Raw genomic sequence first — 24,241 nt, 5'->3', positions numbered from 1 at the left:
TTTTCACCCTACCAACTGTCACCAGGGATTGACATTTTAGAAGTGTTTCTGAAACTTAAAGTGTGACATTACTTTTTTCCTCCTCTTCTAAAAGCCTTTTAATTTAATTCTATTTGCATCAAATACAATGTGAAATACTGACTTTGTAACAAGGGGGAAATGAAAGAAACGTTTGAAGGAGTCTTAAATGCGTCAAATCTAAAACAGCTATGTTCCTAGCATACATTAAACATTTTCAGGAACTTCAGAAATGTGCATATAAAAAGAATATCGTGAGGGGAATAGGCACAATTACTTCTGGGTGTTCAGCCTGTTGATTTGACAGGATATATAAAAGCACTCATCAGGTGAAAACAAAACATTTGATACCAAAATTGTGCTTAGTCTGCTGGGGGAAAGTATTTCATGTGAAAATGACACATAAAGCCTTTCTTATCAGGCAATCACTTTCCTGCTAAGCCATCAGGCTGATCTGTGGCATGTATATGTGAACAGTAAGCCTGATTCTGATTTTGGTTACAGATCAACATCAAAATAGAGATTGCATCAGTCACATTTACCAGTCTTGTTTTTTGCATCCTGCAGTTCCCACCAGAACAAGCATGAAAATCAAAAGGCAAAAAGTTCATGTTATATTTTACTAAGAAATGTTAAGGAGATAAAATAGTTCTTTTTAATCAGGCATTCTAAGATTACAGATTTCCACAATTATTATATATAATTTTTATTCAATTTTTCCAAATATAAAATTTATACAATTCTTACATCTTTTTTATATCCATTCTCTTTTTTGACTTCCCTCAACTTGACTGATACTCCTTCCCTTCTTAATTTCTTACACATTTCTAAAACCTTGCTTCTATTATTTTATAAATTACATCTTATTTTACTCAGATTTCCACAATTATTCTCAAGTGTTGGGGCTGTATCTGTTTACATCCAGTGCGTTCCCACAAGTCTGGGAAGCGGGTGTGTGCATATTATCCATTCTCTGTACCTGTTCGGTCATTTCTTATAAAATGCTATACTCAAATGCATCTCCCCCCCCCAAAAAAAAAGCTTCAGTTTGAAATGAGCAAAAGAATGACCTAGCTGCGTCTTAAGCAGGTAATGTGTACACAGCCTGGATTTCTGGCCCGAGAGACAATGGAGTGCACCTCGAGGGTGGTCAGAATCACAGTGCCTGCTGTGGCTGCGGAGACCGGTAACTTGTAACTACTGCTTGCTGTGTTGTTTTTGCTGCATCAGCAGCACCGAAGTGACCTCTCCAGAGCGTAAGCCTGGGCAGTGAGTATGGAGGTCCTGGGCTGCCCCAGACAACAAGACCCAACCCCTCACCCCCGTCCTCACTGATGTGATTCAAAGGAAAGCAGAGCAATACAGTGGTACCTCTGGTTGTGAACGGGATCTGTTCCGGAGGCCTGTTCACAACATGAGCAGAACGCAACCCGCGTCTGTGCATGTGTGGGTTGGATTTGCCGCTTCTGTGCATGTGTGTGACGTCATTTTGTGTGTCTGCGTGAGCAGCGAAACCCGGAAGTAACCCTTTCCGGTACTTCCGGGTCGCCGCGGGATGCAACCTGAAAAATGCTCAACCTGAAGCAAACGTAACATGAGGTATGACTACATTTAACACCAGCTTGGCTGCAGGAGTTGCCGCAAAGAGGCATACAAGGCACCATCCCAACAGTCTTAGGGATTCCACTCCACATTTGTGTAGGCTTTTCTCCTTAGCCTTTTCTTCTCTTGAAGATGACCCGCAAGGTAGTGGAGAATTTTGGCACGTGCAGCTTGACATCCCACAATATTACAAGAGCAATGCAGTAGGAAAGGCAGGGAGATGCTCCCTGATTTTGGAGCTCTGCAACCTGCTGCTTTTAAACCTTCCTGCCATTATGAGATATGTGGGAGCCCATGCTTAGCAGTCAAGAGGAAGGGGATGGTGCCTAGTCTTCATCAAGGTAGCAGAGGGTGATTTTAAAAGTAGTTTTAAACCCAAAGGTTAAAAGTTAAATGGGCTTGGGCACAATGATGAGACCTAAACAAAATGGTGTTCCCCAGAGAGCAGCAAAAAGCAGAGGGGGGGGAACAGGAAAAACTTAACACACAGGCCAGGGAAAATAAAAAGATACTACGGAAAAGCTGGAGGTGGTAAATGGAAGCTTAATATACAAAGAAAAGAGAACAAAATTAGCATCGGCTGTTTTTCTATTCCTTCCATAATTTCATAGTAAATAAAAATACAAGGATTGAGAGGTTTTGGGATTTGTTTAGATTAAATGACGTGACTTACATTTCAATATGATAACACAACAATTTTGAAAAAAACCCGCACAGAATCCGTATCTTCTTCCTACAATGCCACACTACATGTGTGCTTTTATACCAAATAATAAAATAGTACAGGAAACTGAGACCATTTGAATAACGAATAACGGAAGAGTCAGACTCAACAAAGGGCAGGTTTCCGTGATACCTAAAATCTTATTAGACACAGATAATACAGAAAGTCTGAAATATGTATGGGAAGCTGAGTTAAGCATAGAAATAGGTGAGGTGCAATGGAATTTTAACTGCCCCCCCAAAAAGACCAAGAACAGTCTGGGAATGGGTGAGAGAAAATTAAAAATAGCCCACCCAGCTGTAGTTTAAGGGTGCTGGAAGTTGTAGCTCTGTGAGGGGTAAATTGCCCCAGGATTCTTAAGGGGGGGGGTGTACTTTAACTGTATATTGTGCATGCAGCCCAAGTATTCCATTTTCTGACAGAGAGAATGGACAGTTACAAAATTGTGACCCACCTGGTGGCCATTTTGAAGAAGGGGATGCTATAAATCCCCCAAATAAGTACATTAATAATGGGGGAGGCAGCCCTACAAATATTTGGGACCCAAGTTGTTCTGGGCTTTGTAAGTAGCCGTCCAAACAGAACCATTCTTGGGGAAGTGCTTTAGCTCAGGTAGAGGATCTGGCTTTGCATGCAGAAAGCCTGAGGTTTAATTTCTGGCATCTTCAGGTAGGACCAAGAGAGACCCATGTCTAAAGCTCTGCAGAGCCTCTGCCATTCGTTGTAGTGAGCTAGATGGGTGAATAGTCTGACTCAGTAGAAGGCAACTGCTTATATTCCTATATTACATCAACATAGTCCCAAAGAGAAGCACTGCTTACAACCCTGGTGGCCACATTCTGCTCTCAAATGATCTTCACAGGTAGCCCCTTGCAGAGGGCATTACAGTAATCTAAACATGAGGTTACTAGAGCTCAGGTAAGCTGAAAATAGGCCCTCCTTTGCCACCGATGCCACCTGGGATTCCAGGAATTGTGCGGAGTTGAGGAATACTTTCAAGCTACATGCTGATGTTTCCATCGGCAAACTACTTCAGCCAGAGTACTAGGCTTGATTGCCACAATCCTACGCATGCTTACTTGCGACAAAGCCGCCTTGAACAAAGTGCAACTTCTTTCACAGTAAACATGCTAAGGATCAGGCTGCAACTATGTATCCCATGCAAACGTTTTACAAAGGCTGTTCTGCCTTTCTTGTGCAGATATCAATAGGTGGTGAATATCTCCATGGTGTGAAAAGCTTCGCTTCCTGATTTCTGTGTATCAATCTGTTCTGACGGAACAAGAAGCGCCAGGCTGCTAATACGACTTTATGTTTGTAACACAGCTAATTCACTGTTGAAAAAGGAGGTGAGCGCAGAAGCACCTTGCTTTGCCATTCCATTGTTTTTAATGCTTTCTAGGTTTTGAGGTAATATTACTGGTGCTTCAATGTACTACCAATGCACAAGGTAAAGCTGACAGGAACAGGAAAATGTTTCTGCTTTGAAGGATCTGTATCGGAGCTGTTTCCAAAGTGACTTTTCAACTCAAAATGTCAAAAATATTTTCAAGATTGACCTTGGCAGCTTTCTGTTTCCTGATTTTGAAAAAAAAAAACCCACAAAAAACCCGCCAAAGAAAATATCCACTTACAGATAGTCAGGTGTACGTCATTCTTTGACTGCCAAGATGCTCATTTCTCTTTCATGATTCAGAATTAATAAACATCAAAGAAATGTTAATATGAAGCTGTCTTAAGCCAACCTGAGGCAGAACAGGAGGTCATTTCTTATTATATTCAAAGCCCAATGTTATGATTTGTTTTAATCTTTACCTTCGAGGGTCATTAATAAATTCCCTATTAATGTTTTTTCTCAGTGCCCTGCACTCTTCTTTGTTTATGCAAGACTAACTACATCTATTTGCAATTTTGCAATATTGTATACATTTCTAAAAACATGAATACAGTGGTACCTCTGGTTGTCAACGGGATCCATTGCGGAGGCCTGTTCGCAACCTGAAAAGAACACAACCCGCGTCTGCACACGGGCAGGTCAAGATTTTCCGCTTCTGCGCATGCACGTAACATCATTTTGTGCATCTGTGCATGCGCGAGGGGCAAAACACGGAAGTAACCCTTTCCGGTACTTCCGGGTCGCCGCGGGACATAACCTGAAAACGCGCAACCTGAAGCAAACTTAACATGAGGTATGACTGTATATACAAGTCCTCTGCTTGCTTCCTGATAATCCCATTTGAATAACGGGGAAATAGATTATTATTTTCTTGCCTGAATCCCTGATTGTTCTTACAAACACGTAAACCAGTCCTTTTAGCTTAAAATGGTATAAATCATGAAGGATCCAATCCACTATTCACTTATGATCAGCTCCCTTATTGTTTGTTTGGATGGATCTAAAAGGGTTTTTTCTTTCAGATTTCTTTTAACTGAGGGGGTAGATTAGGTGGCCTTTTTGTGGAGAGGCTGACAGAAATAGAACTGTTATTTTATTGTTGAATTTCAGTGTTCTAGATATTTTAAACTGATTTTTAATTCACTATGCATTGTATGCCACATTGAGAAAATACTGCAGATTGAAAGGTGGCTAACAATATTAATAAAATAAGTCCCATTGGGCTAAGTGGAAGTTAATTTTATGAATCAATATCCTTTGGACACATAAAAGTATGTACCTTAAATTATTTGTATTATACATGCTCAAAAACAACTTAAACTTGATGTTACGTTAGGAATGCAAGACTTTACAATGATTCTAGGGGTGTTTCCAGATGGAGGTTTATTGCTGCTCACGTGCACAGGTTTTTATGCAGGTATCATTAAAAATGGCAGCCTACACTCCACCCACCCCCCAAATTTAAAATGGATTTCCTCATACAGCGAAAAAATCCATGAAATAGGTTTTTAAAAATCCATTACACATCTGCAGTCAGTAGTAGTGTGGAAGCTTGATATTGAACTTTTCGAAGTTGGTGGTTTGCCGCATCTGTACTGATGGACCAGAGCACGCCAGGCACTCGTCTTCCACTGCCTCCCGCAGTTTGGTCAAATTCATGCTGGTAGCTTCAAGAACACTGTCCAACCATCTCGTTCTCTGTCGTCCCCTTCTCCTTGTACCTCCATCTTTCCCAACATCAGGGTCTTTTCCAGGGAGCCTTCTCTTCTCATGAGGTGGCCAAAGTATTGGAGCCTCAGCTTCAGGATCTGTCCTTCCAGTGAGCACTCAGGGCTGATTTCCTTCAGAATGGATAAGTTTGATCTTCTTGCACTCCATGGGACTCTCAAGAGTCTCCTCCAGCACCATAATTCAAAAGCATCAATTCTTCGTTGATCAGCCTTCTTTATGGTCCAGCTCTCACTTCCATACGTCACTAGATGCTTCAGTAGATGGCCTCAAATACACCTGTGCTGTATTTCAATTTGCTCCCCACCTGAACGCAGTCATTTGTTTTCAGAAGCCCAAATGATATGCATTGCCTCTTTTTACCAACTGCTACATGCTGAAGGCACTTTCAAATTTCAATAAGCGAGGAGGAGCTGTTCTCGCAAGACCTCCCTCCACTCGGGGCATAGCGGACCTCCGAACTGAGCTACACCTTTCGTGCCCCCGAAGACCTTTCTGACGACTAGGCGCCCCAGGCCCCGCCCCTTTAGAATGCCGGGACGGGCCCTCACGCGCGTGCAACACGTGAGTAGCGCTTTCCGACGACCCAGCGCTCCAGGCCCCACCCCTTTAGAACGCGGGTAACTTATCCAAACGCGAGGCGACAGAGAAGTGGCTTCCCTCCGCTCAAGTCCTCCGCCAATGGGAGCCGGACGTGGGCGGAGCCCGGAAGAGGCGAAGTGCGGCGACGATGGCGGCGGCGTTCGGGCTGTGGCGTCTCCTGGCGGCTGGTCAGAGCCTGAGCAGGCGGGGAATGTAAGTGACGGCGACGTAGGGAGGCGGGAACGCGCGCGTGCGTGTGTGTTTGGGGGGTAGACATTGCTCCCCCCCTTCCCTGAAGATGGGGGGGGGGAAATTAGCGGGGTTGGGAAGAAGTTTGCAGAGCGGTTGCTCTCCTCCCCGCTTTTTACTGCCACCCTTGCAGTAAAACACATTCACACGTGCACACACGCGTCTCTTGTGCTGCCATGTTCCGAATAGCTACGTGGTCTGGTAAGCGTTCGAAAGTTGGGCCGTCTCTTAGAGAGGGAAACAGACAAAATAAAAACCCCACAGCCCACTCTTCAACCTTCATTAAGGGCACTGAAGGGGAAAGGGGCGCCGTGAGTCCCAGCCAGGGGTGGTGGGAGCTTGGAGTCGAGTAACATCTGCAAGCGCCACAGCCCCCTCATCCCTGCTTTAAAAGAAGGACCGTCAACCCCTGCAAGGAATAACAGCAGCCTGATCTTACTAAGTAAATTCACCTGAGTTCAAAACATTACAGTCTTCTTCAAGGTTAGGATTATTTCATAGCCACTTAAGTGGGTTTTATCCCAAAACGCTAAATTAACAGGATTTAATTTAGTATGTATGTTTTGAGCACTTTTACGCCACTCTTTTGAGTATGTAACCTCCGAAAGCAGTTTACGAAATGTTGAGATGGTAACAGGTAAAGGTAAATATAACGTCCAGAAACTCACCTGTCAAATTAAAAGTCCAGGACCAAGGTCTTTAGTGAGCGTTGAAAAGGCCAGCTTCCTTAGGAAGTGAGTTCCGAAGGCTATCACAAGTCACCCTTGGCCTCAGAAGGTGTGGGGACATGCAGAATGCCTCTGGTTAGGATCTTGATATACAGTATGGGCACGTTTTTTGGGGGGGTGTTGATGGTGGCCTCGATGTCACTGTTTCACTCTCACGCCAACGTGCCCGCTCTCAGTTATGTTGCCCGCACCTCCCTGAACAACCCTGAACAACACCAAACATTAAAAACAAGCACATCTTACTCTGATAAAAGGATGTCCAATAAAACCCAAAGGTTGAAAACAAATACTAACTATCCCAGAGAATCTGTGGGGGACCTTTATGAGGGGATAACCAATAAGTCGGAGTCTCAAACAGGTTCACTTTAAATAAGTATCAAAATTTATTTTTAAAACCAAGGTAGCAAATAACACACTTAGGTTTCTTCAGACAGACAATGTTAATTCTGTTTTAATTAGTTATCAGGTATTTTGGCTTGCTTGATAGTTTGGTTCTTTTCTGAGGTGGCACTTTCTTTCAGGACCATTAGGTCCCATTGTCATTCTTCAACTTAAACGTATTATATTTGGCTGAGCTTATGATAAAAATAATAACAAATGATAGTTACTTCCATAAAACCTGAAAAGTTCATCATAAATAAATTAATAAAAAAAATACTTTGTATACTTGTAAAAACATAAGAAAATAACATTGAGGACAAGGTCCTACATAATCGGAGCATGATGCACGGATTGTTGTTCACAAAAGCTCATGTCATAATAAATGTGTTAAGTCTTTAAAATACCCCAGACTCTTGCTGTTTTTGAAATGAGTCAACCACAGCGGTTTCGCCCATAGTTCGAAACAGAAATTGGGTAAACTCAACTGCAGAGTTGACAGCCTTCAAGCACCACCTTAAGACTGGATGAAACCTGTAGAAGCCCTTTCCCCTGGATCCAACCCACCCCTTCCTTTCAGTAAACCTAAACCAGCCCTTTCTCTGAGGAGTCAGTGCGTAGGGCAGCACACACACCCCTCCCTGTGTTGGCGGAATGGCAGCAGCCAGGAAGGGTCCCCCACTCCCTCGTGCATGTTTACTCAGGAGTAAGCCTTGCAGCGCTCAGTGAGAGAGGATCCTGGGATGTCCAGCACAGGGGTAGGCGACCTAAGGGCCGTGGGCCGGATGTGGCCCAATGGCCTTCTCAATCTGGCCCGTGGATGGTCCGGGCATCAGCGTGTTTTTACATGAGTAAAATGTGTCCTTCTAAGAATGTGTCCATCTAAGAATGCTTAGATTTGCATTGCAGAAGTTAAGACAGATTCATAGCATCCTTACAATTACATTGAGCATCATAGTTTGGTTACCTGAACACCCAAAGCCCTTTTCAAAGATGCTTTTAGCAGAAATTCTGTCCACATTGTACGGTGGGTTGAACTTGACAGCTGGAATTAGGACAGTTTGTTAACATTCTCAACCTTTTCGTTGTATAATGTGGTAGCATTGTGGGCAGAAGAACAGAACTTGGCTTTAACTGGGTGGCCTCTTCTTATCATTGTCCCTAGTGGTGGCATGTGCCAATGAATTGATAAGTCAGCGTAAACCTTTCAACCTCCATAGTCGGTTACCTTCTTCTGTTTGACTAGGAAGTCACAATTAGAGCCCTTTTAAGCTGTTACCGGTGTTGTGTTTTCATAAATTGGACACTGGAGGGTGCTAATGCAACAAAAGCTGAAATATAGCCAAACACGTTTTCTTTGTTAATCAGAAAAGTTTCTCCCTGTCTTGCAACATTTTAGCAGACACAAATCTTGAACAGATACAAGATTTCCATTGACAGGAAAATAAATTTTTTAAAAAAATCTCTGTGAAGATGAGGTATCTCTTTTTTTACCTGGAATTATTACTATTTTGTTTCTTTAACAATTGAAACGTTGCTTTATACAGTTGTCAAAAGTTATTCTGTAAGAGTGAAAGCTCTCTCTCTCTCTCTTTTGCTTTTGGTCCGTTTTGAGGATTTTGGCTCCAAAGACTGGTCCTCCCCATGCCTTTGTAAAATCCCTTGGATGTCTTTGTTGTGCTGTTTCATTTTAAATTAATCTTAAATTCATCTTATTACTATGCAGCAGAAAGAGATGAAAATGAAATTGTGTTGAGTTCGTTGTTTACAACCTTGTTGGGAAAATGTTCATTTGAAAGCAGCAGCTCATTTTTCAGGTTTTGAACAAGTTTGTTTCTCAGTGATTTATGTCATTGATGTTCTTGAGAATCAGGACTGGCTATTGAAATGTGTTAAATCTGACAGTTTTTGCAAGCTGTTTTGTGATGTGGGACTAAACAGGAAGGGCGTGTGTGTCACTGCACTGGTGGTGGATAAAATACTTAATAAAGTATTATTAAAGAATGAAATATAATTGGAAATTGGGGGAGTGGCTTAGGAGCATCAGTTGTTCTTTGGGGCTGTGCCATGTGCTCTGATTCTGCTAGTCTCAGATAAGTGCAGTTCCCATATGCAGCTTGTAATGTTGTTAGGTGTAGCTGATACTCAAGCTATAGAACTGCAGCTTAAGGTTGCTGGGCTGGAAAAGATTTACTGGGTCTAAAGTATTATCAGTCAAGGCAGTCTTTGCTTGCTACAAACCTGTGCCACAGACTTAAAAACGGATTTAATAGCCCTTACTCTCTAGGAACCCTTAGATGTGTAGTTCAAGGGTGGAAAGCTAGAGATCAGGATTTGTAACAGAATTTCCGGCATCCCTCACCAAAGTTCCCATGGTATTTCTTTTGGTTGTGGTGGTGAAGACATAACTAAACTGGCATAAAACAGATAAACTTTGTAGAACGGATGTGCTCAAACTTCAGGAAAATATATTTAGCATTTCCCCTGAATAGCTAGGAAGCTTCCCTAACATCTAAATCACTGAAAACTGTTCCGTTGAAAGTAATACCAGTGGTTTTGGCCCTTCCTGCAATGACTCAAATAGAAGAATCCAATGAATGCTAGGTACTGATATTCTATTCCCAGACAGAGTCGGCACAGTATAATAGAACCTAGGGGAACTTAAAAAATATATAATGACAAGACTATATCTACTTGAACTCAGGTGTAAATTTGAATTACTTGTTATCATGGTATTGAGGTCTTCTTTTCTTCCTGTTTCTATAGTATAACTATACTGCAATGAAAGAACATCTCAGCTGGTGATTATACAACTAAATGCCTTTCCTTTCATATTTTTTATTGTAATGACATTACACAGTGGCTGGCCATTGTGAAGTCTCTTCCGCAATGAAAAGGAAGTGATGAAACTCTGAAGAATTTGGGACACGCCGAGTCGATTTTCTAAAATTTAATGTACTCATTGTAGTTAAACAGTTAACAGAGACATTTTATATTGAGCTTTCAGGTGACCTAATTTCCCCTAGTACTGTACATTTAGCTTTATACATCTGCACCTAATTTGTAAAATGGACTTAATGAGAAACTTCAAACAGTTTAAACATCAATTACAAAGAGGGCAAGGTTTTAAAGTTCCAGTAATCTGTCCATATTGGTCATTGAAACATGATCCCAGCTGGATATAATTCAAGACAGATGCCATTCCAAAGCCTTGAAACTAAGGACACTAACAAGCTGTTATTGTAGGTTGAAGCTCTACTTGGTTTGCTTCACGAGAGCACAATTATTGCTTTCGTCCAGTGTGGATTTAATAGTACTAAAAGTGTTTTTAAATATTCTCTACTCCTCAAAATGTCAGCCTTAAAAAGCCCCCCAAAAGTAGTACCTGATGTGATGGGCATGTCATAAGAATGACTTACAAGGTTGTGTCATGGCCTTCCCTGAGGACTCTGATGAGGACAACTAGGGGGAGGTCATGGGTGAGAACCTGCCCCTGACTTGAACCTAGGCCTTCTTCTTGAGACTTTCCCTCTGGAGTCTCACACGCCCACTTCCTTGGCTCAGGAGGAGATGGGCCCTTCCAGTGCCAGGGAGGCCCCTCCTCTGCTAGGGAGGAGGAAAGGGCCCGAGCCCAAAAGGAGTGCCCTGCTTCAGGCCAGGAGTTCTCAGTAGGACAGGTGAGCAGTTGGACTTAGAATCATAGAATTATAGAGTTGGAAGAGACCACAAGGGCCATCGAGTCCAACCCCCTGCCAAGCAGGAAACACCATCAGAGCACTCCTGACATATGGTTGTCAAGCCTCTGCTTAAAGACCTCCAAAGAAGGAGACTCCACCACACTCCTTGGCAGCAAATTCCACTGCTGAACAGCTCTTACTGTCAGGAAGTTCTTCCTAATGTTTAGGTGGAATCTTCTTTCTTGTAGTTTGTATCCATTGCTCCGTGTCCGCTTCTCTGGAGCAGCAGAAAACAACCTTTCTCCCTCCTCTATGTGACATCCTTTTATATATTTGAACATGGCTATCATATCACCCCTTAACCTCCTCTTCTCCAGGCTAAACATGCCCAGCTCCCTTAGCCGTTCCTCATAAGGCATCGTTTCCAGGCCTTTGACCATTTTGGTTGCCCTCCTCTGGACACGTTCCAGTTTGTCAGTGTCCTTCTTGAACTGTGGTGCCCAGAACTGGACACAGTAATAGTAATAAGAAATAATAATAATAATAATAATAATAATAATAATAATTTATTTGTACCACGCCCATCTGGCTGGGTTTCCCCAGCCACTCTGGGCGGCTTCCAACAAAGATAAAAAATACACTAAAATGTCACATATTAAAAACTTTCCTGAACAGGGCTGCCTTCAGATGTCTTCTGAATGTCAGGTAGTACTCCAGGTGAGGTCTGGCCAGAGCAGAATACAGTGGCACTATTACTTCCCTTTATCTAGATGCTATACTCCTATTGATGCAGCCCAGAATTACATTGGCTTTTTTAGCTGCCGCGTCACACTGTTGGCTCATGTCAAGTGTGTGGTCAACCAAGACTCCTAGATCCTTTTCACGTGTACTGCTCTCAAGCCAGGTGTCACCCATCTTGTATTTGTGCCTCTCATTTTTTTTGCCCAAGTGCAATACTTTACATTTCTCCCTGTTAAAATTCATCTTGTTTGTTTTTGCCCAGTTCTCTAATCTGTCAAGGTCGTTTTGAAGTGTGATCCTGTCCTCTGGGGTGTTAGCCACCCCTCCCAGTTTGGTGTCATCTGCAAATTTGATCAGGATGCCCTTGAGTCCATCATCCAAGTCGTTGATAAAGATGTTGAATAAGATGTTGAATGAGACCGGGCCCAAGACAGAACCCTGTGGCACCCCACTAGTCACTCTTCTCCAGGATGAAGAGGAACCATTGATGAGCACCCTTTGGGTTCGGTCAGTCAGCCAGTTACAAATCCACTGAGTGACTTGCCCCACCTCATTGCATGGTGGGTAGGCTTTGAATTATTGGAGCATCTTCCCATTCCTCTACAGTCTCAGATCACAGCTTCTGATCCTGGCCCCTGTCTTTGTCCCTGAACTGTGTTTAGGGAACCCTGAAGCTCCTCTCCAGAGTTGCTTTGATCCTTGCCTCATTGTTGGTGCCTCAGGGCGTCTGGACTAATGTCTGCTTATACACTATCTGTTTCTGATTATACACTATCAGAATAAAACTTGACTATTTACACCGAAGGTACAAGTGTCGTCGTTCCTGGCTAGGAACCAGGAGACATTTATGTCGTTAATTCCCAATGTTGGGCATCTAATTTTAGGACCTGATCCTGTGGGTTGTTATAGCAGCAAATAACATGACTAGACTAGAGAGTAGTGACCACTGTACAGCCGTGAGTAGATCCAGGGTGTCGTGTGTGACAAAATGATATATATTTTTTCAGTTACATTAGTGCAAATCAGCACACACCTAAGGCTGCTTCAGTTGTTACCCAGAAATGCTACAAATAGGATGCTCAAGTGACTTGCATGTCCTCTTTCATCGCTTCCAGAGAACATCTGGAGTGGCTGCTTGCACATCTTTCCTGGCAGATACATCCGAGCTAGCATTTAGTCCATCTTCTGTTTGGAGCTGCTAGAGGGTGTTTGGAGCTGCTACCCTTAATGTGCAGTATTATAAGAGGAAAGCAGCTGACTCCACATAGTGAAGACCTGTAGACCTAAATCACTTGACTTTCATAGAATGCTGCTGCACCTATGATGTTCACATCTCAGCTTATTACGTTTCCTATTTGGTTTCCTTTCTTTGATTCTATAAACACGGGTGAGTCTGTACTTCAGCCTCCAGGAGTGCAGAAATCCTTTAGGGAAGATCTTCCCAAATGAGGTTTTTGCACTAGGTCTTCTATATTATATGACTGAGAGAGAGGAAGCAAAATCAGTCACGTATTGCTGTGTCTTAAATGTGGGATCAAGTTATTTTATTTGTTCTGTTGTGTATCACCTGATAATTAACAAATAATCTTTATTCCTTCTTGGTGTGCTGTGAAAAGCTAGTAAGTCTTTGGTTAACCATAGTTTGCATTTACATCCAGATTGGAAAACATATGACTACTAGGTTAGGAACTAACTGAGATCTTAAACTATGGTTCAGAGTTTCTTTAAGGTCCTGTCTTGATATGTACATGATAACCATAGTCTCCTTGTTTGAGTGTAAGAGGAAACTATAGTTAACTGCACTCTTGTGAGAGGAGATAAGGGATTGTTTGGACAGGCAGAAGGCTAATTCTGATCTTGGTTTATTAAGCTAAGATATGATTGAATCAGGCCTAGGTGTGTATTTGCAGCTATGCCTTGTTCATAGGAAGAAGTGATAGTGTGAGTTGTTCTTTATCACTTTATAAGTGGTTTCCCACAGTTGACTTTATTCATCTGAATAGCTCAGCCGACTTCGGTGATGTTTTACTAGATGGTGCAGGTAAAGAAGCTAATTGAATTGCAGAGAAAGGGTGGAATCTAACATTTTGTGAGCGAACTTCTACTTGCGCAATGCAACATCAGTTTCCTCTGCTCATCCCCTACAGCCTCCCTTCACTGTGCCCAATATCTGCCCTGGAGAGTCTTCCAACCCTCTGAAGTTTGAGGTTGTGCAGAGGGTTACAGGGCAGAGGAGAAGTAAATCTTGTTATATGTGGGGGTCTGTTCCACTCATGCACAGTGTTGGATACAACTTCGTAGGGGTCTACATTGCAACTGAAGAATAAAACACTTCAGAGCTTGGCTTTTCCTTCACTCATCCCTCATGTAGGGATGCCTGAAATGGGAGTGGGAATTGCCAAATTTCACTTACTTATCTCATGTCCAGAACATCATATTCAACCCAGTGAATATGATAGGTGTATACTGTTGTTGTTTTCAATCTGCAAACAATATGCAATTGATTATGCATTACAAATCCTTGTTTGTTAAGGAGAAACAAACCGTGATCCCGGGTTTGGGCACAATACTAAGCTACCCCTTTCCTGGTTTTCTTACCTGTGTCCCCAAAGGGAAGAGCAAAGTGGGAACAATTGGGCTACATGCACTAGTACATAGCTTCTGTAGAGTGTGGTTTAAGTAGTGTTTCTTGGCTTATCATTAGGTGTGAACACAGCCAATATGCCTCGTGAGTCTCAGATGCCAGCGATTCACAACGGGGGTGGACATTTGCAGCATGCTCTGCTTCTGAACCTTTACAAGACACTTGGCTTGCCTAGTTTTGGAAGGCAGAAAGCGGAAGTAGATAGATCACTGGTTGCCAGGGCAATTTGCCAATCCAGGGGCTGCAGGATGTGTGTGCAGGCACATGCGAATTCCAACAAGTACACATGTCCATGGTCTCATTGAGGAACCAGTAATCAAGTGTATAGTGCATAGGATTCACACAACAAACTCTGTAGCTCTCGGGACTCATTTTAGCTAGAGACCACCAAAATACAAACCAAAAATACCCGAATAGATCAAAGAATACTTGCCACAAGCACCTCTCACCACATGCCACCACACAGCTAATATATCCAGAACTCATATGCTCCAAGTGTCCCTATTTTCCAGGGACTGTGCTGGATTTACAGAAGCTGGCCCAGTTTCTGATTTGATTCCAGAATGTCCTACTTTTCCTTAGGACATCCCTATTTTTATTGGAGAGGTGTTGGAGGGTATGCAGAACTCGCAATCAGGAAGTGGTCTCTTAAAAATACAGCCACTCCCTTATTATAGCATGTCCCCCAATTTACCACAAAGACATGATTTTTCATAACACCCACAACCGCTGGACAGTCATAGGGTCCATAGTATGCTTACAGGAAGTTGCAGTAAGAGTTCATACTTTTAGTACACATACATAAGTGCAACTGGCACTTTCTCTGAATATTAAGTGAGTAATAAAGATTTTGTAGGTGTGCAAGGACAGTGATACAAACCAGTGTCAAAGTTCTAGAATGTCAAAGAAATAAACAACTACCTGACTTTTAGAAGACATCTGAAGGCAGCCCTGTTTAGGGAAGTTTTTAATGATGGATGTTTTAATGTATTTTTAATGTTTTGTTGGAAGCCACCCAGAGTGGCTGGGGAAACCCAGCCAGATGGGTGGGGTAGAAATAATAAATTATTATTATTACTACTACTACTAGAATTGCAGCATCCGAGGTAGAAATGTTTGTGCAGTTTGTGAAGTCCTGAGAACGGATTGTCTTGCGTTTTCCGCAAGCAAGGTGGCACCAATATTCTACTACTGCCTTTTAAGCTTGGGTGCATTTTTGGTTCCTTGGGAAAGCATTGAAAACATATGTGTGAAGATGTGTGTGGCACAACCAGCTAATGAGACTGACTGGAGAACACACATTTCCTGTTAATTCCAACGTCTCGTACCTAAATATGTAGAGGATCAGTGAAAGGCACTAATTTAACTAAAGTGCCTTGAATCAGTGGGATTTTGTTTTGCCCTCTAATTGAAAGAAAATCGAGCTCTGCAGTAAAATATTTTTAAAACATTTAATCCCATTTCCTGATTGGGGAAGATGCAAGCGGTGTTGGCACACCCACAGCCAAGCTGTAACTGTGCATGAATCAAATTAGCAATTTTACTTACATTTTACTGGTTTCTCCTTTCATTTGCTGGCCTCTACTTGGATTTTTATTTTTTTTTTAAAAAAACTAAAGCTCATTAGCGCTGTTTTTGGCAAGTCACGAGTCATTAAATTTGGAAGTAATTTGTAGCATTTAAAGACTACTGTCCACAAAGTCCTTACTCCAGAAAAGTCTTTTAGATTAATCTTGTAGATTGAACTGTGTTGTTGTTTGTAGATTGCAGCCCAAATGGTTATATTTCGGTCCTCATCAAAGCTCTGAATATCACTTCCTGTGCACAATGGCTCCATGCTTACTAGTTTAACAACAACAATAACATGCAATTCCTGTGGTTATTGAGAGTTCGTTTATTTTGTCGGGGTTTGTGCATGCGGACTCAGAAAGAAAAAGTGACTCATGGGACAAATCCTATACATATATTCAGAAGTAAGTCCACTTGTGTTCATGGAGGGTTACTTCCAGGTAAGTGGATATAGAGTTTCAGCCTTGTTTATTCATTTTTGTGCGGAAAAGTTCTGTAGTTTTATTCACTTTGGAGGTCAACGCATATTGATCTCTATTCTCCCTCCCCTCCTTTTTCTTCCCAGAGGAATTTCTCCATCTGATTTACTTCTCAGTGCTGTAACTTTCGGGCTACAGACTTTACATTGAGAGTTCTATTAATCGTTCAAGCAACGGGTGGGGGGGAAATTGCTGCACCTGGAAAGCTCAGAGGGACAAGGCTCAAGACATCCTTTCCCTAGTGGTTCTTCACCTGTGAGTTTGCCCTGAGATGGCCATAAAAATTCTGTGGACCTCGTTTTATGTGAGACCATTAGGCAACACGAGAATTTGGGACTAGCTGCCCTTCGTTCTTCGGGACACTGAAAGGTGCCATTTACAAGCTCTAAGCGCCTGCAGGAAAGCAAAACAGGCTTGTAAACTTAAATTCTACACCCTGGAAGGTCCCCGGTTTGTAATGGAGGCTACAGGCCTAGATTACTAACACTGCAAATGTGATTTACGTTTTTTAAAAGAAAGCTAGGAAACATCTGCCTGCAGAAAGTGGACAGGATAGCCTATCATGCCATAGTTCTTTTATTTTTTGCGGGGGTATGATATTGTATTTTTGTGAGAAGAAAGTAAATGAATAGAATCCAGTGCTGTGCGCCCCCCAATATTGAGCTTTCAGTTTGTGCAGTGGATTTAAACACTTACATTTATACAATATTTCATCTCTGTTCATGACGATCCCAGACTAATCTGCTCAGAAGTAAGGCCAACTTAATAAGTTTTACTCCTGAGGGAGTGTATATATAGGAGGGTAGCCTTGGTTTACAGGCTTGAATGTTTTGTTTTTTAGTATTGCGAAGAGGAATATCTTTTTTTCCTAAAGCACTTTTCCAGTATACAAAGGGAGTTACGTTTCTCTCATATGTCATCCCAAGAAGGCAAGTTAGGCTGAGAAATGGCGACTTGAGTACAAATGACAGATTCATGACTCAACAGGGTTCTGAACCTGGGAACCAGCGCTCTGACTGTAGTTCATCTGCGGGTGGTTTTTCTTGAACTATTGACACCCACGAGCAGTCGTGGAATTATTGGTGTGAGTAAAATTACTTGAGCCATATCTTCTGCTAAATTCCAACGTCACATTGTTCTGCTTGCTCCCAAATGCTGTGTAAAACTTTGTCGAGGATGTTGGGGTTCACTGTGAGTCCTAGGGGTAGGGTGTGACCTGCGCAGTTTGCATTCTACTGTCGCAGCAAAAGGACTGAATGAATGATTGTGGTCAAAGTACCCGAGGAAAATTAAGGTGCGGAAATAGGTAACATACGGCCTCTGTATTGCCCAAGGCTGTTTTGTACGGCCCAGGGGATTAATTTATATTCTTGAGACTCCCAGCTTTTACATTAAACAAGTACATCATTTTAATCTCCTCTGGCTGTAGAAGTAGGCTTGACAACATGATGGCAATGTGCAGTAAGCCCGAAGTACAATCAGTTAAACTGGATTCCGAAATATTGCTCTCCGGTCCTCTTGTTTCATAAAATGCACATGTTGATTTTGGATGGCTTGGCTCCAGGGCTCTTCACATCTGGAGCTAACAACCCCAGAGTTAAGAATTTAACAGAATACATGAAGCATGTTACTTGGTATTTGTAACATTCACCCAAATGATATGCAGATTTTGGAAACAGCATGGAATTGGAAGGTACAAATTAGATGCAGCTCTCTGGTTTTTAATGTTTCCGAACCCGTACTTTGTGGTGGACAAATTGCATTCTTTTGGGTAAGGGCACATGCAAAAACTTCCTTTAGCATTCTCTGCCTGTATTTTTAAGATACAGTGGAAATAACATGTTATTGGATGCCTTGCAGCAGAAATAATTACTGGAAACACTGAGATAGCATGAAGTGATAAACTCTGCCTATACCCCTGAGAAGTGAGCTCTTTTTAAAGCACTTTGGTTGTTCTCTTCCTACTCAAGCCCTCGAAAACATCTGTGAGTGTCGGGTCCTTTCCCTCTGAGCTGATGGTCTTAAGCTATCTGTATAAATTTAGCCTTCACTTCCTTTTAAGTAAGTGAAGTATAAATGCTAAGTATAAATCGATGGTACATTGTTACGAGCATTAATGCTGAAGTCTCTTGTTGTTCGTAGTATTATTAATTAACCTCTTAACTTTAAAATCTAAAAGCAAGTACACGTGCAAGCACAGGCTGGGAGTAGGATCGTTTTCTCCTATACATTAATTCTTCTTTAGACTTTCCCCAATTGGCTGAAATGTGGTGCGCAATGAATGAGGGCGGAGCCTTTTTGGTTGTGGTGCCCTTGTTTTGGAGTGCTTGTCCTAGGAACTCATGCACACTGTGAAATCTTTCTGGCACCAGGCAAGGATCTTATTTTCTCAGACCTTTTAATTTTGAGTGTGTGCTATTAATACTGCATGCTGTATTCATATGTTTATATATTTATATTGAAGGGTGGGATGTTGTTGTTTAGTCGTTCAGTCGTGTCCGACTCTTCGTGACCCCATGGACCAGAGCACGCCAGGCACTCCTGTCTTCCACTGCCACCCGCAGTTTGGTCAGATTCATGTTTGTAGCTTCGAGTAAAGGGTGGGATATACATTATCAAAATAGATAATTACTTTCTGGAGAATAAACTGACATAGGTGCAGTTTTTGTGTCCTGACCTACCACAAAGATAGGCAATATGTGCCCTCCAGATATCGTTGGACTATGACTATCATAATCCAAGATCACATTCTGCGGAGGCTGCAAAAAAGAATTAAAAAAATCCTCCATCTCTTCTACTTATGAGCCCCATGGCATTCCAAGTGTTAGTGTGGAGAACCTCCACACAGTGTCCAAGATATGGGTATTAATCATTAGACATTGTGTTGAGCCACTGTCATCGCATGTTTTGGTGTCCTCCAGTCAGAGAAGTGATGCGTACTTTTAAGTCTCGACCAAGTTTAAGGCCGGTCAAGACAAACAGGGATAAAGGCAAAAGTGGATTAAGGACAGCCCCCCCCCAACCCAGACTACCCACCTGCTCCTTTCAGGGCAACCAATCTAGAACGTGCAAATTTACCAGTTCCAGGGCCCAGGGAACTACCTATGCAGAACTTCCATCTTGTTATGACACAGCTTCAGTTTTATTCATTGTTTGAAATGATTTGGGGGTGAGACCAAAAACCTTGACTGCAGCTGAAGAACTGTTTCCATGCTCTTCCGAGCTGCTGAGAGATGTGAAAGATTCAGCCCTCCCCTCACCCCACCCTTAGGCCGCCTTTCTCTTCTGCCCTCTCTATATGCGAGCGTCAGAGGAAAATATTCCTATATGCTGCAATATGTCCCGAAACACCACTGAGCTACTGAGGTACCGTCACCTTTAAGGAAAAATTGAGTGTGGGTTTGAAGTCGACAAGTGATGAAAGTAGCCCTGAGGTTGTCAATTAGGGAAGCCAAGGCCTGGAATTGATAAGTTATGGGGCACTTCCCCTTCGCTCCCTCCCTCCCTCCCCTTTCTAAGGTTTTGTCAGATCTTTATTGCTCAGGATATTAAAGAAAAAAGAAAGAAGGAAAAAGTCACGTCGACCCGTTTTCTAAAATGTATCCCACAAACAGTATTTGCTCAAATCCCTTTTGCCCTCACTTGACAAAAGTACAGTAGTGGCAAAACAACAACACAAAAAACCACCCTGAAAGCACAACCAATTTCTCCACTTTTTTTGGTAAAACATTAAGACTTTGGGAAGCAGATTTCTCTCCTCAGTGATAAGACTCTGCTCCGTCTGCTGGGTTTTATGCACCATTTCCATGCATATGGAAATGGAATGGATTATTCACTGGGAGTTCTGGAATAGCTGTATGTTTCTAGAATCTTCTCTTGAAAGAGGCTTGGGTTGCTTGGGTTGAAGTCAACGTAAGGTTCTTCATCAAAGATGCGAGCCTTCCATATTCCCCTGCTCTACGCTTGCAGCATAAAAGTGGGTTGAGGAAATAAAACCCATGCTTCAAAGTATCTTTCCAATACATATAATTAGATTATAACTTGAACTCTTCCCCACAACACTTCAATATTGCCCTAGCTGCCTTTCTCCATTCAACATAACTCTGCCTGTTAATGAATTGAATATAAGTATTTGCTTGGCTTTGGCGGGTCCTATGGCAAAGTTTTACTGAAGGTTGGATTTACTGTGTGAGACAACTATTGTATTTTAATACATATAACGACTGTACAGTCTTTACAGTGCATTGAGAGCCTCTTCCCCTTGACTCTGTTTCCCCCTGTCTAATATAAGATACTATTTTCTTTTCTTCTCTGTATCTTTGATTGGTTTGATTGCATTTCTATCTCATCTTTTTCTCAAAGGTGCTCAAGGTGGCACACATGATTCTCCTCATCATTTAATCCCCACAACAACCTTGTGAGGTGGTTTTAGGCCAGGCACCCCCAACCTGCGGCCCTCCAAATGTTTTGGCCTACAACTCCCATGATCCCTAGCTAACAGGATCAGTGGTCAGAGGTGATGGGAATTGTAGTCCAAAACATCTGGAGGGCTGAAGGTTGAGGGTGCCTGTTTTAGGCTGAAAGGTCAACCAGTGAGCTTTGTGGATGAGTGAGGATTTGAATCGTGGTCTCCCAGGTCATAGTATGGCTGTTATTCCTAGACTACAACTCCCATCATCTCTTACCATTGGCCAGACACTTGGGCTGATGGGAGTTGGAGCCAACAAAGACTTGAAGAGCCACAGCTTCTCCATCCCATTCAGAGCCCAAGTGGCTCCCTCAGTTGACAGTTGTAGTTTGACGTGTGGAGTCCTCAGTTCCAAAATGTTGAATGCACTCTGTACCCAGTTAAAATCAATGTAAAAGTACAATTTGGTCCAGTAAGTCAGGGTTTGTAGCTCTTGCTTGCCCGTGCATGCACTGGGAAGTTTGGGCAAGTCACTGTGCCACAGCCGGTTCAGATGTTCCTGCAGCTGCCAAACCTGTAGAGCAGTGAACCTGCTGCCCTCCAGATGTTACTGAACTCCAAATACTGTCACCCTCAGCCAGCATGGTGAGCTTGTATTATATGTAGGGCCACAGGTTCTCTGTACCTGTCCTTTGCCTCTGTCTGGGTCAGGCTTGGATTGTCAGCCCCAGCATAGGAGAGGAAGGAAGAAGAAACCAAGGGGTCAAGGCAGATTGGTGGGAACTGGGGCTGGAGGAGAGGAGCTCTCCCATCTGTGCCTTAACTTCAGCCACTTCAGAAGGGGGAAGAAGAAGAAGAGTTTGGATTTGATATCCCGCTTTATCACTACCCTAGGGAGTCTCAAAGCGGCTAACATTCTCCTTTCCCTTCCACCCCCACAACAAACACTCTGTGAGGTGAGTGGGGCTGAGAGACTTCAAAGAAGTGTGACTGGCCCAAGGTCACCCAGCAGCTGCATGTGGAGGAGCGGAGACGCGAACCCGGTTCCCCAGATTACGAGGCTACTGCTCTTAACCACTAGACCACACTGGCTCTCAGGGATTCGAGCTCTGACCTCCGGGCAGAGTAGAGGGTCTCTCTGGCAGTGGGGAAGGACTGTGGGCACCTGAGGGGAGAGGCAACTCAGGAGGCAGCGGCATTGCTCAAGAGCGTGAAGAGGGAGAGTGGAGCATTGTTGCCTAGAACTGGGCCAGCTTCTGCAGATGGGAGCCCCAAAGTAGTGCTCATTTGTAATCCCAATATTCACATATAGTGAGCAAATCTTGCCTCGTCTTTAAAAGCTTGGTGGATGTGGAAACTCTTCGTAGAATTGCAGAGTGGGAAGGGACCACCACCTGAGATTAAGAGTCATGCTGTACCAACTGAGCATCTTGCCTGCTTTCCAGAACTTCTGAATCTTGACTCCTGAACTCCTGTGTCTGCTTCCAAGCCTGTATTGAGATTTGCCTGAATAAAGATCTCTTTATTACTTCTACCTAAGAGCCCTTGTCTGTGTTTGTTCGGCATAGAGTGTTGTTCAAGTGTGTGGTGTACGCACTTGAGCAGTGTAATATCTGAACTGGGGAGTCACAGAAAACCTCAGCAGGTACTTAATTCTGTGGTTAGGGGGGAAATGACAAAATTCTGGGGGGGTTTCCCACAGAAGTGGCTGCCGTGGCTGTTCTCTTCCATGATTCCCCACTTCAGTGTTAATTGAAACTCAACAACAAACAAACAAATGGAAAATATTAAGAAAACAATGTCTGCACTGGCTTCCAGCATGAGTTCCCTTATTATCTTCACTAGTCTCATAGGGCAGAAGACATAAATATTGTAAAGCATTTTGAGATGGTGTTTCTAATTATATGTTGTGCGCTTATTTGCAATGCATTCATTCTTATGAAGAAAACAAATTCTAGTCTCTTCGTTTAAGCTTCCTACAAGCGTTTAAGAATCTGCTTGTATTCTAATCCTGTTCTCAGTAAGTATCCTCTTTTGAGATAAGTGAGCTAGCATTATACAATTATGCCACATGAGAACCTAAAAAACCCCATAGAATCTTAGAGTTGGAAGGGACCCAAGGGTCATCAAGTCCAACCCCCTGCAATTCTCATCCTTTTACTAAAGCTGCAGTTGGATTCAATAAACATTCATGGGGTTGTGCTGCGAGTTCATCCATTCACCTGCAGTGTTGCACATTGTTCATAAGTTTGTTTTAATTCTGACATTCTAAGGGGCTGAAGGTGTGTGGCCCAGCAGCACTGTCAGGTTGAGCTAACTGAGGTCATGCAGTGGCTGACTAGTGTTTGTACCCTAGTCTCCCTGGTATGTAAGTCAGACGCTATCCTGTTACATCATACTGGTTCTTCCTCTGTCTCCTGAGAGTTCAGAGCAGCTTTAATGTGTTTTCTAAGGCAGTCTCAAGTCCAAGCAACTTAGAGGTCTGACATGCTTAGCTTCAGCTGGAAAACTTCATCATATGCCTTAAGAGAAACCTCAGAGCCCAAGAACTGTGCCAGTTCTTTTGCTACACTAGGGGGTACCACTCCACTTGACAAGCCTCTCTACCTGACGCAGTTTCCCTCTGCCAAAGTTCCCCTCCCTTACTTTCCTGCCCCAGGATCACAATATCTCCTTCCTGCCTTGTTAAGTTGTGGGAGAACATATCAGACAACACAGTGATTCTTCAAACAGCTCTTGTTTATTCACAGGCCAGAACAGAACTGAGCTGAAGGGTTCAGCCAACCTGCTTATATAGAGCTCAACTACAAAGCAACAGTAACAACTTTCTGTAACTGTCCAATCACTGAACGTCACTTTCAATTCCTTATTTGCATATGTGGACCTGAGTGAAAACTATCTCCAGTATCCCCCTGCTGGCCCAGGGTGAGAACTTCAGTACGTAACATGCCTGTTTCAGTTTTCCCTCAGAACCACACCTTCCCTTTCCCTCCCTGCAGAGTTTCCTCCTCAAGGACTTGGCCACCATACTTTGTGCTCTGGTAACTTCCAGATTGGATTACTGCAATGCTCTCTACATGGGGCTTCTCTTGAAGATGACTCGGAAACTTTAATTGGGCCAAAATTACTGGCTGATCTTCCTTTTAGAACTCACATCACCCTTGTTTTCAAACAGTTTTGCTGGTTCATTTCTCAGCCCAATTTAAGGTTTAAACACATTGGTGTTTTAAGCCCTGTATGACTCAGGTCCCAAATATCTGAAAGACCACCTCCTTCGCTACAGATGCTCTTGGGTTTTAAGATAGCACAGGAGGCCTT

General features: G+C 42.8%; 1 protein-coding gene across 2 annotated transcripts in view; it reads left to right on the top strand.

The window, feature by feature from the left end:
* The first annotated feature begins 6,140 nt into the window (after positions 1 to 6,140).
* Positions 6,141 to 24,241, top strand: part of CLYBL (citramalyl-CoA lyase) — a 186,767-nt gene continuing 168,666 nt past the window's right edge. The window contains exon 1 of one of the 2 annotated variants that reach the window (XM_083438048.1): positions 6,141 to 6,263. In XM_083438048.1, coding sequence (XP_083294174.1) covers positions 6,199 to 6,263 — 65 coding nt within the window. In that variant the 5' untranslated portion in view covers positions 6,141 to 6,198. The remainder of the gene's footprint in view (positions 6,264 to 24,241) is intronic. The other variant, XM_083438049.1, reaches the window with a different exon arrangement.

This window comes from Podarcis tiliguerta (assembly GCF_965153285.1).
Source record: "Podarcis tiliguerta genome assembly, chromosome: 4".
Classification (NCBI taxonomy): domain Eukaryota; kingdom Metazoa; phylum Chordata; class Lepidosauria; order Squamata; family Lacertidae; genus Podarcis; species Podarcis tiliguerta.
This window is presented reverse-complemented; position numbering and strand designations above follow the sequence as displayed.